Source organism: Eschrichtius robustus, chromosome 2 (assembly GCF_028021215.1).
Source record: "Eschrichtius robustus isolate mEscRob2 chromosome 2, mEscRob2.pri, whole genome shotgun sequence".
Lineage (NCBI taxonomy): Eukaryota > Metazoa > Chordata > Mammalia > Artiodactyla > Eschrichtiidae > Eschrichtius > Eschrichtius robustus.
In genome coordinates, this window is record NC_090825.1 from 117,241,903 (window position 1) to 117,268,800 (window position 26,898).

A 26,898-nucleotide genomic window follows, 5' to 3' on the forward strand; every position below is an offset into this window, starting at 1 on the left:
GTTCTGCATTTCGCCCTAGCATAGCAATTTATGAAAATTAACTCGTCCCTTTTACTCTCTCCCTCTCGGCCCAAGGACGCATAAATAATATTTATCAGGGTTTTGTCCTTAGTCACAGTCCCTCAAAGGGGCCCAGTTTCACCTACACTGCGTGGGAGGCTGGGCAGCAACCCCACGCTTCCTGTCAAGGATTCCTGGGGCTACAGCCTGAACGTGGTCTAGCCCGTTTCTTCTTTATGCTAATTTTGCCCTTCTAGCCCCTCTCGGCGGGCGTCTGAAGGCCAAGGTGAGACCCTCCCGGGAGATGAAAGGCCTATCGCCTCCTAAGAGATGTGGGCGGAACGGGGGCGCGGGGCAGGGTGACAGGGTGGTAGCGACACTGACAACGACGCTGAGGGCCCTAAGTTGGAGCTGACGCAGGCCCTACAGGGTTCCCTCCCCGCCTGAGCCTGGCTTCCGCCCTCAGAGCCCAACAAGGGAGAAGTCCTCCCGGGGGCGCTACCGGCGGTGGGCGGAGGAAGGGCGGGCAAAGAGGCCGCAGGCAGCCCCCTCCTCAGACGCGCCTCAAGGCCTGGGCCGTGGGCTGTTGACGCGCCAACGGCGGGGAGGGCGCGCGCACGCGCGAGATGGGGGGGCGGAGGGAGCGCGCTCGGCGGCCGCCGCCGCGGCAACTGAAACGGAGGAACGCGAGGGCGGAGGGCGCGAGCCACGGGAGGAGTGTGGGGGGGAGATGGTGGGTAGCGGGGAGCGCGCGCTGACGTCGCCCGGAGTCACGCACGGAGCGCCGGGTTACGCGCCGACGTCTGGCTGCCACGACTTGCCGTCTGCGGCGGCGGCGGCAGCGAGCGGATCCCGCAGGGGAAGGAGGAGGAGGGAGAGCCAAGGGGGCTGTGAGTGAGCGGGAGAAGCAGGGTGTGAGCCGGACTTGCCAGCGGGAGGGAGAACGAGTGAGAGCCGAGCCAGCCATCCGAGCCGCCTCCTCCTCCTCCCCTCGGCGTCCCGCCCCCGCCTGCCAGCCCGCCCTTCTCCCTCCTCAGCCGGCAGAGCCCGAGTGAGGCGCAGCTCGGCTCGCGCCGCTGTCCAGGACAGGTGTGCGCGCGCGCGCCCTCCTCCCCTCCCCCTTTCCTCGCGCCCGCCTAGCGCCTGCCTCGCGCGCGCCCTCCCTCCCTCCAGCCCGCGCCCTCCCTCACCTGCGGCAGGACAGCGCCCGCCCGCCCGCCCGGGTAAGCCCCTCGCGACCTTCTCTGCTGCCACTGCCACAGCTTGAGGTGCCGCCCACCTTGTCCCTTCTAATTGCCCTCTTATGCCCCAGGAATAATTACTGTAGCATTGTAGACATCCCCGCACCCTTCCTCCGGGGACCCTGGTAGTGCAGCAACGCGCCCCCCTCCCTCCGGAGCGCACGAACGAACGAACTCCTTCCCACCTCCAAAAAAGAAGAAAATCACACGCCCCTTTAAAAAAAAAAGCAATCCTACCTCCTCAGGCGCTGGAGACCACCAGTGGTGCCGTTTGCTTAGCAATGCTTGAGCCCCATTCCCCCTGACCACCTTTGCCTGGGGCCTGGGACAGTTCGCCAAACCTGGCCGACACTCCCTGCACAGCAACCCTGGCAGGAGGGGAGAGGAAGGAGGCTTCTAGGCTCCACTACCAACCCCTCCTTTCCTCTGTTCAACCCCCGCCCCACCCCCGCAATGCATACACCCTCCCAGTATGCGTTGTAAAAATAAAAAAGAATACACTGGTGCTGACAGCGCAGGCGAAGCCAGGCCCAAAGATGGGTGGCCCGAACAAGGCATTTTTGCTGCCCCACAGAGCTAGGTCAGCTCCATAGTCTCCTCTGCCTTTGTCCGAGGGCAAAACGGACGGATGTGAAGTTAGAGGGTCTTCCCTTTGAGCGACGGTAGGCCCCGGCAGCGGCTGTGTCTATAGGGGAAGGGGCCCCAACAAATATATCTGTCTTGAGCCTGAACTTGGATAGAGAAAGGCCCAAGAGTCCGGCTGGGAAAACTTTCTTTGGTTCGTTGCTGTCTACCCCTGAATAAATGCTACTTTAATTTACGTTGTCTCTGCGGGACCCTCTTGAGGCTTCTAATTCGTTCTTATCTGGGCCCCTTTACGTTTCTGTCGGGCCAGGCGCTTTTGGACAGCTTTTTGCAGCGGTGTCTCTGCTGGTGTCCCGTGTCCTTGGAAGGAAGCCCCAGTGCTTTATAATAGGCTGAATTTGGTTTGACATCTTTTGGTAGATTGTCAGAGGAGAAAAGGAATTTTTTGATTACTTCAAGACCCTCACTGTTCCCCGCCCAAACTGACGTTTTCGAATTGCGGCTTTGAAAATTGGAGTGTTGACTAGAGTGTGGAGAGAGTTGCTGATTTCATTCCTTTGGGTACTAGTAAAACCATTTAAGAATCAGCCGAAAGAGAGAGAGCTGTTGACATTTGCATCGGTTCTGTTTGGACCTTTTGGGTACATAAAATGTCGGGTTCTCTGAATCTTTTATCGAATTTAGAATGTGTGCTACATTTATTTAATTCTTCTGCAAATGCTTAAAATAACATTTGGGGAAATGTGAGGATTCTATCACATGGATTGTTCTCTTCAGATTTTAAATGTTTAATTCATATCTTTAACCCTGAACATTGAAATAGCATTGGAGAGGCATAATTTTAAAGATTAGATGAGCTATAGAAAGGGAATAGACTTTTAAAAAATGGTCGGTGAAATACTATTAGTCGTTGTTGTTAAATGTTAAGATTTACTTGAGAGTTTCCCTTAATTTTCCTGGTAGCTAGCCATGAGGAGAAATGGGTAATTCCTCCACTTTGAACAGTTACAGTACAACATTCCAGTTAGTTTTAATGATTTGGGTATTGAAGATAATTGTCTGGTTTAAGACAGGCATTTAACCTAAGTAGCACTTGAAAACACAAGTTCTAATGTTTTTGCTTCTCTTTTATTTGGGAAATCTGTGATTCTGTGAAATATTAATGAGTGTATTGTTTCTGTTGGGAACTCCGTAATCAAAAGGGTTTATTACCCAGAGGTAGATCTCCTCTCTCCAAGTTTATTTTGTAAATGTGTGTGTTAATTTTTACTTTTAGAATTAGATTATTTCAGACTCAACCGTATTTCAGGCTGAGGAAAATGAGGTTTTTTCCTTCTTGTTCAGCCTAGTGTCTGTTTCTCTTGTGAACAGTTTTTTGTTGGTAAGAGTTTGTTGAAGATGTAGAGATAGAGGGATTAAAAATAAAGCAATCTCTATTTTCCTTGAAATGTGTGTGTAGTGTTAATAAGAGAGCACACTAAATCTAGAGACGTTTATTAGGTTTTAAAAATATAAGCAAACTTTGAGGAGGAAGGAAATATTTTTTGATAGTTCTTTCATTAACACAGATATTCTGTGCATATTAATATATTTCGTTTTCCCTTTGTCTTTCCTACATTGTATTGAAATTATAATTTTAATTTTACAACTATTTGGTTTAAAATGACAATGCAAACATCTAGACACTAGAACTGGCTTTTCATTTACCAAGTTAGCATATTGTTTTGGTAATTAACAAATAGCTAGGTATGTTTTTAAATCCACAACTTTGCTAATGGATTTTCAATGTTAGGATGCAAATTTAACTTTGAAGTTCTGTTTAAGGTTAAACTCTTTGTTTTAAGACTTTTCTCTCAGATTGCCTTTTAAGGGTACTATATTCTGTAGCCTACGGAAAGCCGCCTTTCACCACCCCCTCCATTCTGACCAAAAGCCCACACTTACAGGCTTATCCTGAAATAAACTCTCTTGTTTGAGTAGTGAAAATGTGTTAAATATCCTATTTATCATTGTATTATTTTGGGAAAGGCATTATTAACCTTGTTTGCTTTTAGATACATTTATAAAGTAGGCAAGAAGCTAATAGATAAAGGCAAAATTTTATACATATATAATAAAAAGCATGAAATAAGTAAGAACATATTTATGTGGAGAGATCCAGGTCTCAGTTGTTTACTGATTTGAGCTTAAAATTCCCAGTTTATGCGTGCAAATGATATTTAACTTGTGTTTTGTCTAGAAACTTCATCAATTGCCTCTGCGCTGAGGAACTAAGAACTCAGTTCCTGGTGACAGTCACTTTTTCAGAAAATCAGGGCATTCCCAAACTCAAACCAATTCAGAGCCCCTGGACATAAACGTTTGGGACAGAGGGCAAGAAATTTAGACTCCAAAGTTGGTTCAAGAAGGCGGGCAGTTTCGAGCCCTACTTTTTTGTCCTGGGGGAAGCGATCATTAGCATGGAAGAGTGACAGGGACCGGCAGGCGCGTGCCCCCTTATCGCAGCCCCACTGGCCTTGCTGCTTTGAGTTCTCCTGAGGGGTCAAGGGCTTGGTTCAGCGCGAAGTAAACCCTTGAGGAAGAATAGCGGCTCTTCTAGAGCGGTCTTAACCAGGTCTTAGTAGTCTCAGCTTACAGGTGGAAGCGTAATGCCCCGCCCAGTTCTGTGCGGAGACCCTGCTACTCAGCCTTTGAGACCCTGTTTGGGGCCGGGGTCTATCCAGGGTCCTGATCGCTACCGTGCAAACCTAGAGGAGCCGCCGCTTCTTACACATGTATTTCTGTGTGGTGGGAAGTGCATCAACAGTTCCTACGTCTCCTTCCCGACAGACTTGGGGACAGGGGAGGGAGTGCAGAAAAATCAGCACTGAAAGGGTAATACGCGGTGCTAGAGGATGACCCTAAACTAAGGGGAAGTTCTTTATGGGGCCCAAAATCTGGATTTCTATCTCTCACAGTGGGCCTCCTCTTCAGGGAGCCATTTCAGGGACAGCTGGACAGGTGGGTGGTTCTGAGGCTGGTTCACAGGACTATCCCAGTTTTCTTCTTGGGAGCCAGGGTGCTCTGCCCTGTTTCTTCCTCTTTAGCGGGAGGTAGCGAACGTCAGCCCAGAGCTGAAGTAGCTAATGCTGGGTTGAATGGGGCCCTTGCTAAGAGAAAAAGGTAGCTGTGAATACTTAGCAGGCAGGTTTGCCCAGGAGATGAAGGGATATATCCGGGGGCTTTAAGGTCTCAAGCACTGACAAAGCTTACGCCCTGGGCTGGTCTGGGTTTCTTTATCATTAGTTCTCTCTTTACCCCTCTCATTTCCAGGAAGCTTGGGCAGCCAGGTACTCAGATGTCTTGGGAGCTAAGAGTGAGGGAGGCAAGTCTCCTTACTTTTGGGGGCAGGGGTTGGGGAGTGTTAAATGGGAATGGAGCCTACAGATGAGATAGGTATATGCTTCTCAGGGTGGAGGCAACAATCCATGCTTGAGAAAGCCAGGAATAGGGCTGTGAGGTCTGTATCCCCTAAGCCCCTTGCATAAGGTGATGGGGAGCATGTAGGGGCATAGGCAGGAGGTGCCCTGGAGACAGGCCTTAGCTTTCCCACAGCTGCTAGGACTTCAGACTGCAGTGAGGGAGTGTGAGCATTTGCTGTCTATCTGGAAGAAGGAAAATAGGCCCTAGTTTATGCCTCAGATCTAGGAAGAGAGAAATCTATTATTTCTGAGCCCCTTCCTGAGACCAGAGAAGACCCTCTTTAGCTGTCACTGGTTTAGCTGTCATTGGTAATGGTCGGTAACCTAGCTGTCTGCCTAAAAACCAGCGATCATTTAATGTTTTACTTTTTGAGAGATGGGGGCTTTCCTTGACACTTAGGAGTTTCTGGGAGGAGTAAAAGGGGCGAGCGAACCTGCGTTAATGAATCCCGTAAGGAACTGCGTTTCCCAGGAAATTCCTGACATTTTTAGCTCGTGAATTTCCTAAAGCCTGCTTGGTTTTCTCTTCCATCTGGGTCCTTCCAGAGAGGAAGAGTGGGCTAGGGGCTGAAGGCTCGGCAGGGCCTGGTTTATCCGCAGAGCTGGCCGGCAACCCAGGCTGGGCTCAGCCCTGAACAGGGTGCCCCCCTTCCCCAAATCTCAGAAGGAGGAGGGGGAGGCAGGCGGGCAGTCGTTGTCCCACAGGGGGCTGGTTGAAGGTTTTGGGGTGAGTGTGGGGTTTCTTTTTGATTGTTGCTTGGGGAGAAGGGCAGAGCCAACGGGAAAAGGCACTGCGGGCACCCCGGCCCTGGTGCGGCTGCCGTCCTCTGCTCGGCTCCCCCCTGCCGGTGAGTGCGCCCGCCCGCCCGCCCGACTGTGCGGGGCTGCGGTTGGGGGGAGGGGGGAGCGGGATCATCTGAGGCCAGAGCCGCTGCCGTGCGCGGGGAGGGGGAGCGGCGGGAGCGAGGGGAGGGAAGGGCTAGGTGTCTGGTGCTCCGCGCCACTGCTGCCGGCGCCCCGTCCTCATCCCTGGCAGCCCCTTCTGCAGCTAAGGTTTACCGCCGCACCACCTCTCCTCTTCCTCGCCCGCCTCTGCGGCCAGGGCTCTGCGGTAGGAGACAGTCCAGTCAAGTGACGGGTGGGCCTGTCTGGGTTTGGATCTGGGTCTGGATGGGGCCCGCTGGGGAGGGGGTGGCCGTGACTCGGTGTCCCCTCTCTGCAGCGGGCTCAACTGCGCTGCGCGGGCCCCTCCCCCCACATCTTCTTTGGGGTCACTGGAAAGCAGAGCTCAGGCCCACTCCCTGTGCTTAGTATGGCAGTCCCCTTCTCACGCCAGTCCCCCAACTCCCCGGGCCGAGGCCACTCAGGGTCTGGCCAACAGCGACAGCCACAGTGGTGGCGGCAGTGGCGGCAGCAGCTGCGACGCGGCGCGTTCTGGTCCCCCCCCCACCCCAACCAGGAGTGTGGGGTGAGGGCCGGTGGGTGGGCGCCGCCTGGCGGGCGGGCGGATGGGGGACTGGCAACGGGGAGGGGGTGCGGGTCACGTGCTGGCGGTCGGGTGGGCGCGTACAGTAGGGCGCCCGGCTACTGTACTGGGGAGTCAGTGCCCTGTTACCGGGTCTCGTCTGTCTCGTCTCTCCCGCAGATCTCGCGAGAGTGGCTGACTGGCTGTGGGGGTTGCGGCGGCAGCAGGCGGAGCCGGGGAGGGAAAGCAGCGGCGGCTGAGGCGACTGAGGCGGCGGCGGGCGGAGCGGCAGGCGGCGGCAGCGCGGCGGCGGAGCGCAGCATCATGGCGGACCGAGACAGCGGCAGCGAGCAGGGTGGTGCGGCGCTGGGCTCGGGCGGCTCCCTGGGGCACCCGGGCTCGGGCTCGGGCTCCGGCGGGGGCGGTGGTGGCGGCGGGGGCGGCGGCGGCGGCAGTGGCGGCGGCGGCGGCGGGGCCCCGGGGGGGCTGCAGCACGAGACGCAGGAGCTGGCCTCCAAGCGGGTGGACATCCAGAACAAGCGCTTCTACCTGGACGTGAAGCAGAACGCCAAGGGCCGCTTCCTGAAGATCGCTGAGGTGGGCGCGGGCGGCAACAAGAGCCGCCTCACTCTCTCCATGTCAGTGGCCGTGGAGTTCCGCGACTACCTGGGCGACTTCATCGAGCACTACGCGCAGCTGGGCCCCAGCCAGCCGCCCGACCTGGCCCAGGCGCAGGACGAGCCGCGCCGGGCGCTCAAGAGCGAGTTCCTGGTGCGCGAGAACCGCAAGTACTACATGGATCTCAAGGAGAACCAGCGCGGCCGCTTCCTGCGCATCCGCCAGACGGTCAACCGGGGGCCCGGCCTGGGCTCCACGCAGGGCCAGACCATTGCACTGCCCGCACAGGGGCTCATCGAGTTCCGCGACGCTCTGGCCAAGCTCATCGACGACTACGGAGTGGAGGAGGAGCCGGCCGAGCTGCCCGAGGGCACCTCCTTGACTGTGGACAACAAGCGCTTCTTCTTCGATGTGGGCTCCAACAAGTACGGCGTGTTTATGCGAGTGAGCGAGGTGAAGCCCACCTACCGCAACTCCATCACCGTGCCCTACAAGGTGTGGGCCAAGTTCGGACACACCTTCTGCAAGTACTCGGAGGAGATGAAGAAGATTCAAGAGAAGCAGAGGGAGAAGCGAGCTGCCTGTGAGCAGCTCCACCAGCAGCAGCAGCAGCAGCAGGAGGAGACCGCCGCTGCCACCCTGCTACTGCAGGGTGAGGAAGAAGGGGAAGAAGATTGATCAAACTGAATGGAACCCCCCCCCACATGCATACATACACACACACACACACACACACACAGAGCCACACACAGAGAAAATATACTGTAAAGAAAGAGAGAAAATAAAAAGTTAAAAAGTTAAAAAAAAAAAAAAAAAAGAACTGTTAACTCCAAGGGAGCACCACCCACAGAACCTCCACCAACTGACAGTTTCTCTTCTTGACTTGCCACCCATCGCTGGATGTTGTCCACTTTATCCACCATATAAAACAGTAAGCAGCTGCTAAAAACAAAAAACAAAAAAAAAATACAAAAAGTAATAACATTATATGAACTGTGTTTCCTACTTGATTAAAAAATATAAAGAACTGAGTGTTTATTTCCCTAATTAACCAAGAACTTTTGTACACGTTTAAGCTATTATTATTAAAAGTGTTTGCAAAATGGTCAAGATTATAATATTGCTGAATTCTATAAAAGTCCTTTTCATGTTGAGCTAACATTTGACTTTAGCACAAAAAAGAGATATTTTAGAACACGTAAAATAATATTTTTAGTTTTTTCTCATTTTGTTACCAAATTTCAAACCTTACATGGAGGTTATTATAGTATATTTGACACCCTATATACCTGTGATTAGAGATGTGTATATATATGAGGGCTAGGCATGCTGTGTGTCTGAGCTTTGTCTAAATGTTATGCAGAAGTTTGTAGAGTTAAAGGTACGTAGGTTAATTCATGCAAGGTAAACAATAAGTGCTCTCTTTTATACAATATGCATTGCATCTGGACCTTAAACATTTAAAAATGGTCAGTGAAACTTCTGTGAACATGAAGAAATTATTAAAAAAGGCATTTAAATGAAATTTGCTAAGTTGTGATTTTTACGGTTGGAACCAAAGTTATTCAAGTAGTAAAAGAAAAAAGAGAAAGAAAGAAAAGGAAATCTCCCATAATATTTTTCTGCATCTGTTTGCTTTGACTGAGTAGGCGTTTTGTCATTATTGTGTATATGAGATGTACTTGTATCGTTCATAATATATTTTTTTTATTATGTGTAGAAAGATTTTAAAAACTTAACTAACGTGCAGCAATTTCCAGTGAACCTGTACTTGGACATCAGGTAGTGAGTCTATTTGTGGTCACTAGCACTGTCTCCTAAACTTATAAGAGGTCTGAAGCTATCCTTTGATTTTTGCCAGTGCTATTAACTTATGTAGACCCGTTAAAAAGCAGAGCAACACAATTATAGTTATCCTACTGAGCCATGGATTCTGAGCTTCATTTTAAAAGTGAAAGCCAAGTTGGTGTATGTAAAGGATTTCCATGTAGCTGTGGTGCTAGTTATTACTGGCTACATTATATGCTAAGTGTATTTGTGTTCCCCAAGTGTACAAGCCTTCTATCAAAAGTATGTTCTATAACTCATATATTCAAGGTGTAGGGTATGAAAATGCAAAGCTTAGGAGAGCACTTTACTAAGCTGGTGTCCTCCCAACTGAAATTGTTTGTAACGATAGTCTTTTACAGGTTTTCATTTAAAGATGTTCGTGTGCTTTTAATTGACAACTAACTTCTTGCTGCTGTATAGTAAAATATTAATATATTTTTATCATTAAACTGCTGCATGACTATCATCTTTGAGTGAAGAGAAAATGTTATAAAAAAAAAGATGCCTTAAACAGTACATTTTGGTTTGGAATTCTGTAGAAAGTATTTTGGTTTAAAAAAAAATGGATCTTGTCTGACATAAAGAGTTCTGGGAATGGAATTGTTTTCTTGGCAAATCCAGCCATATAGATCTAACTGCTGTATGTAGAAGACACCACCTGTAGGAGCTGGAAGGTATCAGTGCTTCTCACATTGTAAAGCATTGGCCTAGGAAGGTGAAACAGTTGTCTTTGAAGGATTTTTTTTTCTGCTGGTTCTTTGGGTTTTGATTTGGTATTTTTAAGCTCCCTGGTTGAGTGTGTTGTCTTTGAGATCTACTGTATGTGTTGAATAACAAGCTATTTCCATTGTACTGTGCATTTTCCCATTAAATTGTTTGCTTTTAATATTCATACAATGTTTAATATGAGGTGACCGTACAATAGTTAGGAGTTTCTTTACTTACAAAATCACTGGAAATGATTAAATTGCTTTTCCCCTTCCCCCAAGGTGCATTTTTCTTATTTCCATATAGTAAAGTTGAGCTTTTACAGTGCATAATGTGACATTTGGAATGCTTATCAACTGCATGTAAACATTAATAACCTGCACTTTTTTGTCTTAAGGTTTGTTGAGCTGTTTTGTTCACTGTACTTTAACTGTGATATGGAAAAGACTGCATTCTCTGTGCTGTTACTAGTTAGGAAAGAGAATTGCTTTGATTTTGTCTCTTGTTTACTATAGCTTCTTAAAGTTAAGCCTTGTACTACAGGTTGTTGGAGTACTCCTAGATCAGTGTTTCATAGTAGCCAGCAATAAGTAGTGCAAGTCAACAAAAAACACAGCAAACTTAGGCAAAGTGTCCTTTCTTTGAGATGCGAGTTCTTTCATGAGGTTTTCTTTAGGGTCCGAGTTACCTAAAGTGAAGCCTTTCTTAGCTATAGACTTCAGATTCTGCTTGGAATCCTACCGGATCAAGAAGCACATGTATTGTGCAATTGTCTTTACACTTAACAGTTAAACACAATCTTACTCAGATTTTGAAACCAGTGTCTGAATTATGGTCAGTGGTTTTAAAAAGAAATCCACATGCAGATCTTTTAAGACTTCTTAAGACGTGATCATAGAAAAGACAAATGACTGTAAAGATGCTCTTTTTTTGCATCTCACTTTACCTCCCCGAGTCCCCCCCCAACCTTTCCTTCTCCCCTCGCCTGTTTCATCCTTTTCCCACCCTTCCCCCCAGGTGCTCGGTACTTTACCAAGGTTCTATATCTCAGTGTTTTATGTTGGAGTTTTTCCTTGTTTTTATTTTACTAGTTGGTAAACCTTGTTTGTGCTGAAACAAAAAAGGAAATGGTATATTTGACCATATGTTTTATTCATAGAAGACAGTATGATCAAATGTGCCAAAAACAAGTAAACAAAACTTAATTCATGACAAGTATGCCTTATTTTTAATGATCTGCTTTGTCTTACAATTAAGGTCCAAGAGCTTGGTTAAACTATATTATTTGCCTAAGTATAAAAGAACACTTGAAATGCATTGCGTTCTTTAAAATGAGAGACATTGTCAAGTAATTTAATCCAGAGATCAGCCACCAGATTTGAAATGCCCATGTAAGTGTGTGTGCTTAGTGTTGTTCGTTTTTTGGGGTTTTTTTGTTTTTTCTTTTAAGTCACCAAATCTTTTTTTAAGCTACTTTTTATTTGTGCCTCCTATTTATCATGCTGATGTTGGAAACAGCAGTCATCCAGCCACAGAGGGAGCTAAAGTTAACTAACCAGAACTGTAGAAATCATTATACATGGCTTTGACAACAAAGGAAGTTCATAAGAAAAGCCATGTTGGCTTTTCCTCCACTAGATACAGATTGGAGGTAGATGAATATTTGCCAAATGGAAAAAAAGACAATGTGAGTCAGGAAAGACAAACTTTTCCAGCTTCTCAAAAGCCATGGAGAGTAGAAACCAAAACCAACAGGGAAATAAAAAACCTTGAAAGTCTCACTTTCTAGTTGTCCCATTCAGGGGTTGAAATTTGACTCAAAGTGAAAAATGTATCAATGTGTTTTTTAGGTCTTCACATCTAGAGATGGATAACTATTCCAGTTTGATTTTTCAGGTAATGGAGAAAGCTGCTAGTAATTTTAACCCCTGCCTAAAGAAGATAATTTCATTTGGGAGCAAATACTTGTTGCCTTGAAAAATAGCACTGTAATAGCCTATGATAATTAGTTATAGAATAACCTTTATCCCTTTTAAACTATGCAAATTATTAAATAAGTGTAAATTAGGACTCAAAGATAGTTGATTATATTGCAATCAGATGGCATTCACAAACTTAACTGGAGCATATACAAATAAAATCTATTAGTCTAAGAGTTTTGTATGCTAACAGAAGAATATAATTTAGCTACCTATTCTAAAAATGGTGAATATTATTAATATTGTACAATAGGACTGGGAAGACTGCCTCCTTTTTTGAAGAGAGAGATTAAGGATTTTTATAATTGTTTTTCATCAAATTTTAATATTTTTGTCAAATTTTTAGGTATTTAATTTGTAAAACAGTTTGCTTTGTACTGGCATACAGAAAATAGGGTATTGATTTTAAAAACTTTTTGAAGCCAAGTGATCAAGTACATTTGTAATAAAAGTCAATGGATCTATATCAGTTGTACTCACTGTTTTCATTTCTTATACTTATTAATATAGGAATGCTGTGCTTTTTCTGCAGGAAAACAACTAAATTTGGGTGGAAGGGAGGGGAAAAGATAAGTCTGTTGATAATGAGAATCTGGGTGGGTACCATGGCCCAAGTACTTTATATAATCTTTAAGTCAGTTAAGATTTGGTATATTGAAAAAGATGTATAGGTCACTTTTTTCTACTTTTTTTCCTTATGAAATGATGTTTGTGGGGGTTGTCTCATTCATTTTTTCTGTGCTTTAACATTTTGCATTTGGCAATGTTGAAACTTTCTAAACTAACACATTTTTCTTTTATGATATTTTGGATTATCTGCCAGCCATGGTTGACCCCACCATGGGCATGATTATTTTTATCTCCCACACATGGTTCACCCTCTCTTCAATATTCCCATTCATTTTTTTCATGTTACACATACACACATTTCCATATGATTTCAGAACAGGGATTTCTGAAATTGTTGTTCTGGTGGCTTTCATAGCTCCACGATTTGTTTTGTTATACATGTGAACATACTTTTAAGATTTTTTTCCCCCATAAAAAATGAGATACCAAATCTGATGACTTTTTTCATTTTCAGTATCAGAATGAGATCCAGCTTTCTATGTAAAAGGATGCTAAAACAAGAGAATCTTTAGCAACTTAGGTTTGGAAAAATTGGTGATAACTCTGAGTATAACATTTATAGTTGATGATCCCTAAATCTGAATATCTTAATGATATATATATATATATATACACACTTCCCCATGAGAGTGGAATGAATAGGAAAGAGAATTTATTAGAATTCCTTAAGTGAATAAATTCACTAAAGTTATTTGTGCAAAGTTGTCTGTTGAAATTTATCCACTTTTAAATCATATAATATTTCTGTTTATTTTCATTGAAAATTAACCAAATTTAGGCCATTCATAGTGAAATTATGTAAAGCTTAAGCGTTCACTTCTATTAAAATTACTGTTTTCACTCAGCAACATTAATTACTATGAAGAATTTGCAATAAGTTTTTAAGAAAAGCTGATTTTAATATTTGAAGAGTTATTTGATCCTAAAACAAAACCTGAATTTAAGGCCTAGGCCATTTGATAGACTCTTTTTGAGCAGAAATTTCATTATTATGGGCTAAATGAAGATCATCTAAACTAGCATTAGCATGAGTCAGGTAGAATTTCATAATGCAAGACAACCAGGTGAAAAGTGAAATACATGATTGGTTTCAAGCCAACAGTTTGTCATCTTTCAGCTGCTAAACTGACTACCAAGTTTTGATGTTGAATGGTCCTAGGCAACATATGCCTTTAGCAAAGTTGAGTATGGCAAACGTCACTTGTTAGAAACATTTTTCTTGAAAAGAATTTCATAGCTATTCATTCATATATGCCTTTAGGAAAGTTGAGTATGGCAAACGTCACTTGTTAGAAACATTTTTCTTGAAAAGAATTTCATAGCTATTCATTTATTTTTATTTTGTCCCCATATTGTGTTTGGCATTTCCTTCCTCCCTACCTTCCTCCTTCCCTCCCTCCCTCCCTCCCTTCCTTCCTCCCTTTCTTTTTTTTTTTCCTGATGTGCTTTGCTTTTGTGGAAAATTGTCTTGTTTGATAGGTAGAAACATGGTGGTGAGCCTCTGTGTAAAATAAGGTTACTTCTTATGGACCAGAAATATTTTACTCATTTTGGAATTATAAGATTTTTGCATTTTCATGAATACATACTTTGTTTTGGTGATTATTAGTAATTTGCTTATTAATTAAATTTTTGTAGTATTTCCTGGAAAGAATTTAAGCTAAAGAGTCTAATTTTCTTGATTTAGGATGCACTTTAATAAGTCTAGAAGCCTCCAAGTTCAAGGACCAAACCTTTATATTCTAGAATTTTGAGAAACGTGGAAATACTCTTGTTAGCATGTGTTTTGCTCTAAACTGGATTAACGCAGAAGGATCCTAGGAGGACTTAAGATGTTCTTATTATGAAGTGGCAGTCAAATTTATGGGACAGGTGACTTATGTATTCACATTGACCAGCTCAGTGATGGCCATCCACTGATGAATTAATAGACATATGTTGGGGAATGGGTCAAACTCCCTTTGAGCTAGAGTGGGTGGGCAGTTTCCAGTGCAGGTAGTTGTTGGTGACATTTGACCTACCTCCCTACCATAAACACTGGAATTTTCTTTTTCCCATCCTCCTTTTCCCTTGTTTTTGTCTCCTTTATCCTTCTCCTTGCCATAGGCCTACCAGTGGCACTCCAGTTTACCTCCTTAGGAAGGAAGTAAAGAAATTGCTGACTCCTGCCTTAGAAAAGAACATAGCTAACTGATCCCAGAAAGATTTCTGTATTATGAGGTAATTGGGCAGTTTTTTCTGACTGCTGTTTTCCCCATAGTCTTAAGTTGGCAGTTTGAAGAGCATCGAAATTGTTAAGAAATTTGTGAATTTAAGAAAGTAAGAAGTATGTGTATTTTGGGTAAGTTCCTGGAAGCTGAGACTTACTGGTTTGGAAATTGGAGAGCAGAAAGGGGAGAGCTGTTTAATGTGTTTATGAGTGGAGTGTGAGAGGTATACAAGGGAATGGTTTCAAGGTAAAGTGGGAGAAATTTTTACTGGAGGTAGCAAAAGACACTGAGATGGAGTCTTAAATGAGAGTTTGTTTGCTAAGGACAATGAAGTTGATATTCACTAAGGAAGTTTCAGTAAAATCAGAAAATGGGTCCCTTGTTGGTTATGGGAAAGCTATTGGTCTGTAACTAGATGTTATAGTGACGATGCAATATACAAATCTGTTTTCAGGTATAGGATGTTTGCTTTTCTGGACAAATTAAATAGCACAATTGTGGAATGGCAACTTTTCTGGTCAAGGCAAGTTGCTGCTGGAGACTTATTTTGAGGGGAAGAAATAAGAAAGTTCCAAACTTTTTCACCGTTACCATTTTTAAACTATCAGAAATATGTATCTTACATTCTCCTGGGCTCATGTTACAATGTAGTTTACCTTTGCTTTTCAAAATGTTCTTTAGATCAAATTATTTGATTTTATAGTCCACAAAGATCTATATTATGCCTTGCATTTATAGAACCTTGAGCCTTTGTTCCACATGAATTTCTAGAAGAGGACAATAAACCGGGTAAAAACACTGAATTGCAATTTTAGGTATCCTTTCTATTTCTTTTATATTTACAATCCTAGCAACCATTTAACATTGTAGACCTTATGAGATCCTCAATAATACTATATTTCTGAAATTAGAACAACATACACCCCTCCCACCCCCGAACTCAAGTTTCTGTTTGTTCTCCCACTTTCTATGTTACTTTAAAATTGTAGAATTCTCAAGAGTTCGTTGGTGGCAAATGTTAATAATATAGTTTAGTACATCTTGGAAGTTCTTGCGTCCTTTGTAGGGTGAAGTGATTCTGTTTAGGTTTCTGTTCCCAGTATCCCAGGAGCATTTTAAATTATTTAAGATAAAGAGTTGCTATCATACTTGTTTTTAAAGTTATATAATTCAAGTATATTTGGATTAACTCTGTTTTCTAGTTTAGTATGGACTTATTCTCAGTGATTTTGACAGATTACTTTCAAGTTTCATTTTACCCAAATCTGTATACGTTAGTGATAAAACCTCTTTAAAGATAACTAAAAAAAAGAGGTTCTGATTTTGTATTTGGAATGTAGTGGGGTTTTTTTTTACAAATGTCAAATACATTAATAATAGAAGAATTATTTTTATTTTAACTTATTTTGTAGAGTTGGCACTTAGTATGGTTTTCACATAGTATTGTGTGTCAGATTTTAAATTATTGTAGTTACATACTATAACTTAAGTCAGTGTAGAGCCTTCTTAAATAACCCCTCCCTTAGGAATTGTTTAAAAAGAAGTGAATTCCCAAACCTGTGTCAAGAACCAGTGATTTAAATGACTGTGAGACAAGTCTTTGAAAGGCTTCCTTGAGTCTAGTCAATGGAGATAAATGATAGCCCATTTCCATGCTGCATACAGTTGTTAGGGTTTATAAAGTTGTCAATATGTAAAAGTGCAAAAGCAGGAAAGACTGTAAAGTTGCCTATAAAATTTCTAGTTTTCATTATTTGCACTATTTATCTTTGCACTTGATTTTTTGAAAGTTAAGACTAGTCACTTTCACTTTTGTTTCTAGTCTTTTCTAATTTCTTACAGAATTATGTTTTCAATATCCCTCCCAAAGCAAAAACTTATATGCAATTAAATATTCTTTATAAGTCCAAGAAAATATTTCTTAGTGTTAGCTATGTAGAACAAAAATTTGTTTTGATAAAATTTTTAATATGGGCCTTTATTTGCCAATAAAATCCTTTGTAACTGTGAGTTTTATTAGACTATTTGAATAGACAAAGTGAAAGCTTAGGATAGAAAAAAAATAATATATGTATATATATATATATATATGTATACATATATATATACACACACACACATGAAGTGGTGTCTTTAAGATCCAGTTTCCAGCCTGAGATGGCCTGATTTTGGAGTGTTGATTTGTTTTCACTGAAGTCAATGAGATTTGAGTCTAGCTGGGTATTGGCTTTAAAAGCTGGAAGTGAAGTGGGTGGCAAGTGGCAGCTCCCTCTTTCATGTAGTTTTCCATAATACTCATGGAGTTTCCTCATGGTCTATGTGATATAACTGGTATCGAAATAATTATATTAAATGAATATTCCTTTTTGGAATTCAAGGTTGACTCACTTTTTGAGGAGGGGAGGGTGACGGGGGTAAGAGACTTTATTTTAACTAGAGGCATTATTATAACCTCAAGATGTGCTCTAGAAAGAATAGAAGAACAAAAAGTGTACCTGTGAACATATTTTTTGTCTTAGCGAGATTGCGCGACACAGTTAGTGTTCGGAATTGCAAAAAAAAAAAAAAAAAAAATTGCCGGTTTTGTCAATAGAACAGAAATGTGTTTTGGCTAAAATTATATTTTGTAAGTTATTTAATTACTTCATTTTATATTCCCTTTCCCATAGCCTTTTAGGCACTTCATACTTAAAACCAACAAGTGAGAGGCCTCTCTTCAGATCTGGTTTATTTTTGGAATGCCTGAGTGTGTTTCTGGATGGGGGGGTGGGGGCGGGCGGTGCGGCGGGGCTGGTGTTTTAATTCTTGACATGCTCGTCTCAGCATGTTTTGCTATTCATTCTGGATCTTAAGTTTGCAAATTCTGCTGAAAATTCAGTGATGTATTTGAAATGAGAAACTTCTCTGTGACATAGTGTGAATGTTTGTGGCTGGACTCTATTGTGGAAACTTGTGGCTTTGTTTTTAATTGAGGTAGAAAGTTAAACTTCCGTTGTTCAGATTTTAGGTTTATCTAGTGGAATTGTGCCCGGTAGTTATCTAAATATGGACCAATTTTGGGAAATGAAGGTTGACAAATGTGTATTTGACTCTAGATAATCCTTTATTCAAAATCATAAAGGCTTACATCATTAGAGTTGTCTTAGGTTTTATGTTGTCTTGGGTTAAATGTGGATGATGATCAGCATTATATCTATGAACTTCCTTTGGGAAAAGAGAAAAATTCAGTCTCCAAACCTTTTCTTGGAGACTAAATTTACCATATATGGATAATGAAAAAATTTTAGAAAGTGGCTTTGATTATTTTTAAATGGAATTTAATCAGCTTAATTATTTTTCCTAGTTTGAAGCACTTATTTCCCAAATGTGAATAAAGGGAAAAGATCAACAATTTGGCCCCCCGCTTTTTTGAGGGCATTTTTAGTTTTCTGCCCCCATTTCCCAATCCTGTTATAAAATGAATTACGGGTATCCCTCTAAGTCCCTCTAACCCCTTTTGGGGGTCACAGATACCTTTGATAATCTGACGAAAGTGATGGACCCTCTCCCCAGAAAGAAAATACAACATACACAGATAATTTTGCATACAACCTCAGGGGCATCACACATCTTCTGAAACCCAAGTTAAGGATCTCTAAGTAAACTCTGTAGAGAAAATTTTAATGCAATTAATTGATAAAATTAAGAACTAAGTACTGGCATAAAACATTTCAGATTGGAATTATCGTTAGATGATGGCCCCTACTAGCAAAATGTGACATTCCAACCAGCTTTGTTAGACATTATAACATCCAGATAGAAGGAAAAAAGAAGCAAAGTTCTGAGAGCTATTTTTAAGGAGTCAGGGCATCTCTAGACATGGGAGCCACTCCTGGTTCAAGGCAGGGGTCAGGGTGCCTGACAGCTTCTAGCAGGGTAGAGTTTGATAAACCACAATGCTCAGGATGCCAAGGGGTTAGCCATTATCTTAATAACCCCTTTCTCACCAAAAGACTTTAGTTTTGTGTATTGGGAAACAAGACGTCACTAGGGAAGAAAAAGATTTGCCTTACAACTTTGCTGGAACACATCAGTTTGGTGACGTATGGGACACCGGTATCATTTTTGAGAAGGTGCATAGAACCAAAGTAAATTATTCTCTATGTAGAACATTCTTTTCTAGTAACATTTGTTTGGATGTATTAGCTTTGACAATTTTTACCAGTAAATATTGGTTTTATTTAAAACTGGTAATCCAGTTTATAAATAGGATAGTTGATACATCTGTCCTTTCCCCCATGTAAAGAATAGTTTAAAGGTTTATGCTTACTTTTTAATTTTCTCTCTTGATGCCATGGAGTGGGGTGGGGGCGGGGGAGATCTTTGAGTCAACAACCGACAAAATATCTTCTTCAAATTTGAAAATTGAGAAAGCAGCACCTTATTTAAGTCTAACTGTATACCATTTTAGTGCATGTATTAGTTTTAATAATGATTTTTTGGTGCATGCCTTTGGGCTTATTCAAAAGTGTACAATAGGAAAGTATACGTATTTCCTTTCTTAGAAAGGAGATGTTTTTCTACTTTGCAACATGTGATTACAAAAATCTTCCTCTGTGGGAAGATTAACCATGTATTGAACTACTGAAAAGTATATATTTTTAGATATACAGAAAGCATCTACATGGAGCAGCATTCAGACCTGTATAGAAGTCATAGCATTCTATATAGGACCAAAAAGGAAATAACATTAAACACTTAAACAGACTTTGTTGGGTAGAAATACCTTTAGATCTTGCATTGACTTCCAAAAAGAAAATGCCACAGAAGTTTGCTGAAAACTTTTGTTGTTTGAATTTTCTCTGTCAGTGTATTTAGCCCAAATAGAACAGCTTTGGGTTAACACATACGTAAGAATCAAAAAAACAAAGCTAACTAAATAAATCAGTCTGGTTTGCTAATCCAGCTTGACTGAAATAAGTAAACTAATCACTTGCAACATAAAAAACTGTTCAACTCCTCTAAGGTTTTGACAAAATAACCTTGGCTGATGTGGGAAGACTCCCACTCTGATTTCTGACCTGACAGTGAAGATTCATGCTTGACATGATTTCATACCTGACAGTGTCTGTTTAAGGAGCTGTGGTACAGTCTGCTAATGCAATCCCAGATACCTGTTGATTACCTGTGAGATCTAGAGTCCAAAGTAGCCAGCAGCTGTATCCCTGAGTGCTCTGTGCCCATCAGATCTCTTAAAGTAAGCAGGGTTGGGACAGGTCACAGCTCTGATGAGTGACCTCAGGTGCTGTGGACAGCCCCAGATTTAAGACTTGTATCTGCTTTCTTGGGAGTCATCACTGAACTAATGTCCCACATGGTGTTACTTACTGTAGATGCTCTCTCTTGGAGGAGGCCCAGAGCACACATCCTAATTGCTTGTGGTACTCAGAGAGGGGGTGCTAACTCTGATGCCCTGGCCAAATTCCAGTTTAGGGATGTGGGTCTTCTTGCTATTCTAATTGGAAACATGCATCGCTTCCCATTTTCCCTGTTGATCTCAGTGCAAACTGCACTAGTATATTTCTTTGCCCCGACCCCAAGTCTCTAAGATGCTGGTGTGTATTATATGGGCCAAGTTCATGCCTTATCCTAATGCTGGAAAGTTGAGGAATGAGTGAGCTTGGTGTCACAGTGCCCTGTAGTTGGAGGGTAAACTCTTGTGGTGTTTTAGGGAGGAAGTTGGCCCTCTTCTTAGCATAAGTTGGGGAATGTGCACTAGCCGGAGGCTTCCAGCCATGAGGTGTGAACTGAAACCTATTTTCCCTCTTTTCTTATAGCATGTTGAGAACATCTGTTGGGTTTTTAGCAGTCAGGGAAGGCCGGAGTTCTGCAGCTTTAATCTGGGTAACTGAGGCTAGTTTGAGCAAGTCTTTGGTTAATTAACTAGGTTCTCAGATGCCACAGACTCCGTGAAAAGTCACCATTATTTTCAATGGTTGTGATAGAATTTACCCCAGTAGCCATTATTTTAAGATTATATTGCAGAGTTGCTTTATTTGAGCTTTTCGTGTATACACAATCCCAAACTGGAAGAAATAATAATTAAAAAAAGGAATCCTGCTGTGAAAGGTATATATTACTCTAGATTTTTCTTACTGTAAATATTGTAAGATTGTAATACTGTCGATATTTTATTAACCAACAAATGTTAATCTATGTGAATTCAGACTTATTTTAAATGTGCTTCTTATTTACTGTGTGTGGTCCCTGTTGCTGACAGTATTAAGTTATATTCTGATGTAAGATTAACTTTATTAAAGAATGTAAACATTGTTTCCTTATGGGAAAACAAATAAAGTATAAAGAAGACAATTCTTTTCATTAAAATATACTGTGTATTTACACTTGCTAGACCCAGCACCACTTATAAATTTAGTACACTGTTCAAAATTTTAGTTAACACAGCTGACATGGTTGTGCTCTGTTTGAAAGTCTAAGAGTAGGTACTGTTGGAATATAAACAGTCTGTATTTGTCTGCTGTGAATCATAATCTTGAAATTTCTAATCGAGTTTGTAAAATTTTTGTAGTAAAACATTTTAACGACAATTAAAAAATTTATCTTCTCTAAAGAATGGTCAAAACAATATCCTTTCAGAAATAGAATTGTTCTTTAATATCTTTCCAAAATGACTTTGGTTAAATGGACCAGATGTATGTTAGTTAAAATTTAGGACAAAGTTGTAATATTCTTTGAGTTTACAAGTTAATCCTTATTGGAGATGTGCCAATTATACAGTAGAATATCATTAATTTGCACTGTTTGGGGACCCCATTAAGAATGCTGAATTTTTCCAACTAAGAAGTAAGCAAATGCAATTTAAAAAGTAAATTTGAGCATTCTGTATTAAATATGTGCAGTTATTATCACATGAAGAAGCTCAGTGTGTCGGGCTGTAATATAACCATACTTGCTGTCATGTTCTCCCATCTCAGTGCTGGGAACTCACCATGTGGAAACCAAGCAAATGTGTTGTGCATCAGCCGGCTTGAGTTTGTTCAATATCAAAGCTGAAACTAGCGAGGTCTGCTGTACTGCTTATTGAAGTATTGTGATTCTTTTAGGCATTGATTCTTACAAAATATATACTGTAACAGTATACTTTGTACAGATTTAAATTTTATTTGAAAAAATGAAATAAAGTAGGCAAAAAAATAAAGATGTTTATTTTTCATGTGACTATATAAACAGATCAGTCTTTTGTTTCAGTGCCTTTGGTGGGGGTGGTTATGGTTGCTCTTGGAATTTTTTGGGGGGCGGGGGGGCATAGAAACCATTTTAAGGATTCAGCAGCAGGTATACTTGCCTAATCATTAATTTGCTGTAAGGATTAAGTGGTCTGTCTCACACTGGAAAACTGTTTTCTATTTTATTTTAATACAAATTTATTTAATTTTAGAGATTTTATGTGAATGGCTTCCCTATCTGGCTTCTTGAGTCAGTTTTTAAAATTCTCTGGTGGTGTGACGGTTAACCGAGCCATCACAATTGAAGAGAAAGAGAAACTTTTCCCATAGATCATGTCCCTTTTCCATAGAAGGCTTTTTGTTTTCTGTCATTTTAAATTTGAAGTTGGTTTGGGTTACAAAAGAGTCATGACAAAAGATGAAGAGAATCCTCTGCAGAAAATAGCAGTTGTGCTTGAAAATAAGATCCTTTCAAAACTGCTTTTCTAGGGAGTGGAGTGGTAGACAGTGAATGAAGTTACCAATAAAAATGTGGCACAGGAGTGATCCTTCAGAATAGTTTTAATGGGACCTTCTCAGAGAAGATTAGATTATCTGACCAAAAAGAACCATCCCAGTTTTGGCCTCTGACTCAAAAAGCAGCAGTGGCTTCAGGTGTATGATATTTTCCTCAACCTTTAGAAATGGACTTGGAAGTTTTATTTGTTTTTTCTCCTCATTTTATCTTTTCTGATGCTTTCACTTACTTTTAGGCTGGATATGAGAAGGCTTGGAACAAGCAGTTGCAGGAACAAGGTTCCTGCAAAAGTCACACTATAGAAAATTTTTTCATTGTTATTTAAATGTGTATAGTAGTAGTTATACTCTAAAAACTGATGCATGGCCATAGAAATATCTCAAGTTCACAGTAGCACAGTTTCAGGCTTCCCTGGGTAAATTCCAAGAAAGTTTTGTTGTTGTCATTGTTGTTGTTTTGGTTTTTTCCTGCTAAAATGGCCCTCCTTTGTAGAGAACAGCAGACTAGCTGTTGGACTACAGCTAGCCACAGCTAGCTAGCTTTGGACCAGCTTGCACATCTGACAATCACCAACTCCAGTAAAAATAATACAGACATTTTGCTGCATGAAAACTTAAAGCTGAGGGTTTTGGGTAGGTAGGGCAGGTACTAAGAAACTCTAATTTTCCCTAAGTTGGGCAGTGCCTCTGATTCGGGTGGCACACAGAGAACAGGTGTGTACTTCCTGAAGATTCCCCTCTTTCCTCCAGGTGGAATCAGACAAACTCCTGGGTCCCTGTCCCGGAGGAGGGCTCTCTAGTACAGGACATTGTGGTAGAAACTCTAGCCACGATTTATAGTAAGTATAAGCGAGTAAAAAGCCAGAAGCCAGGCCCCTTCCTAACTGTCCTGTGGCCTTAATCTTTAAAAGATTCTAAATGGGACTATGATTAAATATGCCCTGTGGTTAATTTTGGAGGGCTGGAGGTGAGTTCTATTGCAGGGCTACAGGGGGAACATCCCAGACTTGGGATGGGTCTGAACTATATAGGGCAAAGCTTACAGGCCCATGGGAGCCTCTCAAGAAAGGGGCCCAGCATGGTCAACAGAACTATTAGTCATTTTTATTCAGCACTTTCTTTTCTAAAGTGATATAATTGGCAATTGCTTCCCACCCCCCACCTCCAATGGATGTTAACTTTAACTATGTGGTATGTCATTTACTTGGGCTCTTTTGCATGGTTTTTAGAACTCTCTTTGTTCCTAGTGCCAGTAACAATTTCTAAGCGGATCGGACTTTTTGACTTGGGGTACTGGGTTGTGGAAGAGGTTCTGCTCATTCAGGATCAGAGGAAAGAGATCCCTTTTTCCGTGTTTGGCTGCCCGGTAACCTCAGGGCCAGCACAGTCACTACTGCTTTCACTTCAGCACCATCCCCCACGCTTCTGGAACTTAAGGAGGAGGAGCCACTTTTTTTCTCTGAAAATGGGGATTCTACCTTAATTTTGCTAATCTCTGGAGTGTTTCCAATAACGTCGTTCCAGTTTTCCTACCAACATTGATTTTCATTCATTTTGATCAAATCAGGCCATTTGGCACTTAGGCTGGCAGTGAGAAAATGTCACAAACAGACTCACTGAATGTTGCAATGTTTAAAAAAGCAGGATATCCCCACCTCACAGCCAGAAGGGTTGTCCAGTTAACCCCACCATCCTAGGAATCCTGACTCTCCCTGCATGCTCAGCTCACAACTCAGACCTTCCCTGGGGAGCAGGAGTTTCTTTGTCAGCCTCCTGGGGAGATTGGCAGCCGCTCTGACCTAGCTCGGCCTTCTCTTTCTGTCTCTGGCAGTGACACTAAGGGTGGGTCTGTACTGCCACCACCCTAAATTTTTCCAAGCCCCCCCACTTTTTTTTTTTAAAGCTAATACTGAGTGCTTAAAATATGCAAGCTAAGTGTTTTATCTAGGTTATTTCATTAAATCTTACTACAACCCTATGAAATAGGCACTATTATTATCCCCATTTTACAGAAGAGGAAACTAAGACAAAAAGAGATTAAGTAGTATGCCCAGGGTCACACAGTCAGAATTCAAGTCACGAGTCCTGGCAAGCTGAGACCCTTGGTCTCAGACACTCTAGTGCCACCTCCTCCCGTAACTTGCAGGGTCTTCCTGACTTTGACAGTGCCTTACCTCAGGATGTATTTAGCTGGATGGCAAAGCCAGTGTTCCCTGCGGCAAAGGAAGATTTCTCTGTATAGCTCAAAAGCCACATTTCCTGTTCTGAAGGTTGATTCATGAATGAATCCACATTTTCACTTCCCCTGCCCCTTTCATGGGGGAATGACTTACTCGGAGCAGGTCTGAGGAAAGCTGGCAAATGGCCCTTCCAGGCCTCTCTCCACTGCTCTTGCTTAAAGTAAATACAGCGCTGAGTACTATTCCTGCCTCTTCCCATCCTCACCACAATGACCTGATCAAAACGCTCTGTGAATGAGGTCTTCAATTCTGTCTAGCGGAGCTGTCGATTTCTTTCTTGTTGCCAGATTATACCCCCCAGCAGACACCCTATCTTCCTTATGGCTGACCTCCTATCTGGGTTCATTTGGCTCCAGATATAGGCTCAAAAAGGAACAGGAGGCAGTCTCCAGGAGAGGATCTGGGTCTGCCCAGATTCCCCAAACCTCACTATTTGCCAATAATTGGCCAAGTAATTGGATCAGTCAGGGCCAGCCCTGTAGTTTCCAGCTCAAAGTTTTGCTTGGGCTTTTACATTTCTGAAGGCACTTTTCCTGCATCCTCTAAAATGCTACTTCTCAGATGCTTCCTGACCTCTAAGGGAAGGTCCAGAGTGTCACTCTCCAGGGGCTTCTTCCAAAAATAAAATATGAAATTCCTTGGGACTTAGGGGTGGTTTAGAGGGCTGTGGTATCTATTAGAACTCTTGTCTGAAAAGGGAAGATCATAATCCCTCATGTTTCTTGTATCCTCTAAAGCAGTGATTCTCAAGATGTGGCCCCTGGACCAAGAGCATTAGCATCCCCTTGGAAATTGTTAGAAATAGAAATTCTTTTTTTTTTTTTTCCAATTTTTTGGCTGCGCCACACGGCATGTGGGATCCTAGTTCCCCAGTCAAGGATTGAACCCATGACCCTTGCATTGGAAGCGCAGAGTCTTAACCACTGGACCACCAGGGAAGTCCCCAGAAATAGAAATTCTTGGTCCATACTCCAGACGGAACTGAATCAGAACCTGCAGGAAGCCAGCAATCCCTGTTGTAACAAGCTCTCCAGGTGACTCTGAGGCACAGTGAAGTGTGAGAACCACTGCTCTCTAAAGCAAAGCTTCTTTATCTCTTTTGGAGTTTTAGGTTTGAGAATCTGATGAAAGCTTGGGACCCTCTCGCCTGCTTCACAGACCTCCTCAAGTCCGTGTTAAGAATCCCTGCTCTGGAACTTAGGGCTTGTCCATGCCTCTCTGGGTTCCACCCTCTCCACACCACCTTGAGAAGGGGTGGCCACGTGCTCCCTGTTTGTTCTTTCATTCATGTCCTGTTGGTTGTCGCTGAGAGTGGGCGGCCCCTGTGCCAGAGAACACAGGGGAAACGGCTTCCTGCTCCATTTGTGCTGCAACTGTAGCCTGTGGCCTCTAAACAAAAACCAAATGCTTGGGCATGGGGCACCAGGCCAGAGCCTGGGCAAACAGAAAAGCGATTCCTACTCCTGGAGCTGGGAGCTGTGTGTCAGAGCAGAACTGCTAAAAACTGCGGAACTTCCTGTGGCAGTCCTGGCTGGGACATACTGACTGCAGCTAGAGCTTTGTCAGTGGCAAGTCCTCGTTATGCCTGTTGCCCCTGTTTAATTGTTTGTGGCACCCCTGTTCAGTTACACAGGTGTCCTGGTTTGGGTAACAGAGTATATGGTCCCCCATTTACTCACCTAATGGCCTCCTCACAGGTCTCATTATGGCCAGTCTTGCCTCCTGCAATCCATTCTCCACACAGCGGCTTGCCCATAAATATGGTTACAAGACCCTTATGATCTGGCCCCATCTAACTCCTCAGTTTTCTCTCCTTCCTTTCACCTCCTTGTTCATCTCTCTTAAGCCATACTGGTCATCTTCCCGTGTCTTGAATGCATGGAGCCCATTGCCACCTAAGTGTCTTTGGCTTTGCTCTTCCTTCTGCCTGGAATGTGCTTCCCTACAGCTCCTCACACGGTGGCCCTTTTTCATAAACAGGCCTCAGCTTTCATGTTCTCCTTTCAAGGAGACCCCCTTCCAATCACTCTCCCTCACAGCACTGTTTCCTTTTTCTTCCTAGTGCTTATCACTGTCCAAAGTTGTCTTTTCTTTTTCTGTTGATGGGCTAACACTGTGAGGGCAGGACTGAGGCATCGCCAGTGCCTAGACAAGTCTGGCACACAGCAGATACTCAGTAAACATCTCTT

The 26,898-nt window shown here is 42.6% G+C and overlaps 2 protein-coding genes across 7 annotated transcripts; both read left to right on the forward strand.

The window, feature by feature from the left end:
* The first annotated feature begins 240 nt into the window (after window positions 1-240).
* On the forward strand, window positions 241-10,182 carry PURA (purine rich element binding protein A). Of its 6 annotated transcripts, none has more exons than XM_068535998.1 (2): window positions 241-286; window positions 6,933-10,182. In XM_068535998.1, the coding sequence occupies exon 2, from the start codon at window positions 7,077-7,079 to the stop codon at window positions 8,046-8,048; it is 972 nt and encodes a 323-aa protein (XP_068392099.1). In that variant the 5' UTR covers window positions 241-286; window positions 6,933-7,076; the 3' UTR covers window positions 8,049-10,182. The 6 variants fall into 6 exon arrangements, with proteins under 6 accessions (XP_068392099.1, XP_068392094.1, XP_068392097.1 ...); XM_068535993.1 differs by lacking the exon at window positions 241-286 and adding an exon at window positions 808-1,223; XM_068535996.1 differs by lacking the exon at window positions 241-286 and adding an exon at window positions 808-1,089.
* Window positions 10,183-20,971: 10,789 nt separating this feature from the next.
* On the forward strand, window positions 20,972-21,908 carry IGIP (IgA inducing protein). The gene has a single exon (XM_068535992.1). It carries the CDS (start codon window positions 21,619-21,621, stop codon window positions 21,778-21,780), a length of 162 nt encoding a protein of 53 aa, XP_068392093.1. The 5' UTR covers window positions 20,972-21,618; the 3' UTR covers window positions 21,781-21,908.
* The last annotated feature ends 4,990 nt before the right edge of the window (window positions 21,909-26,898 follow it).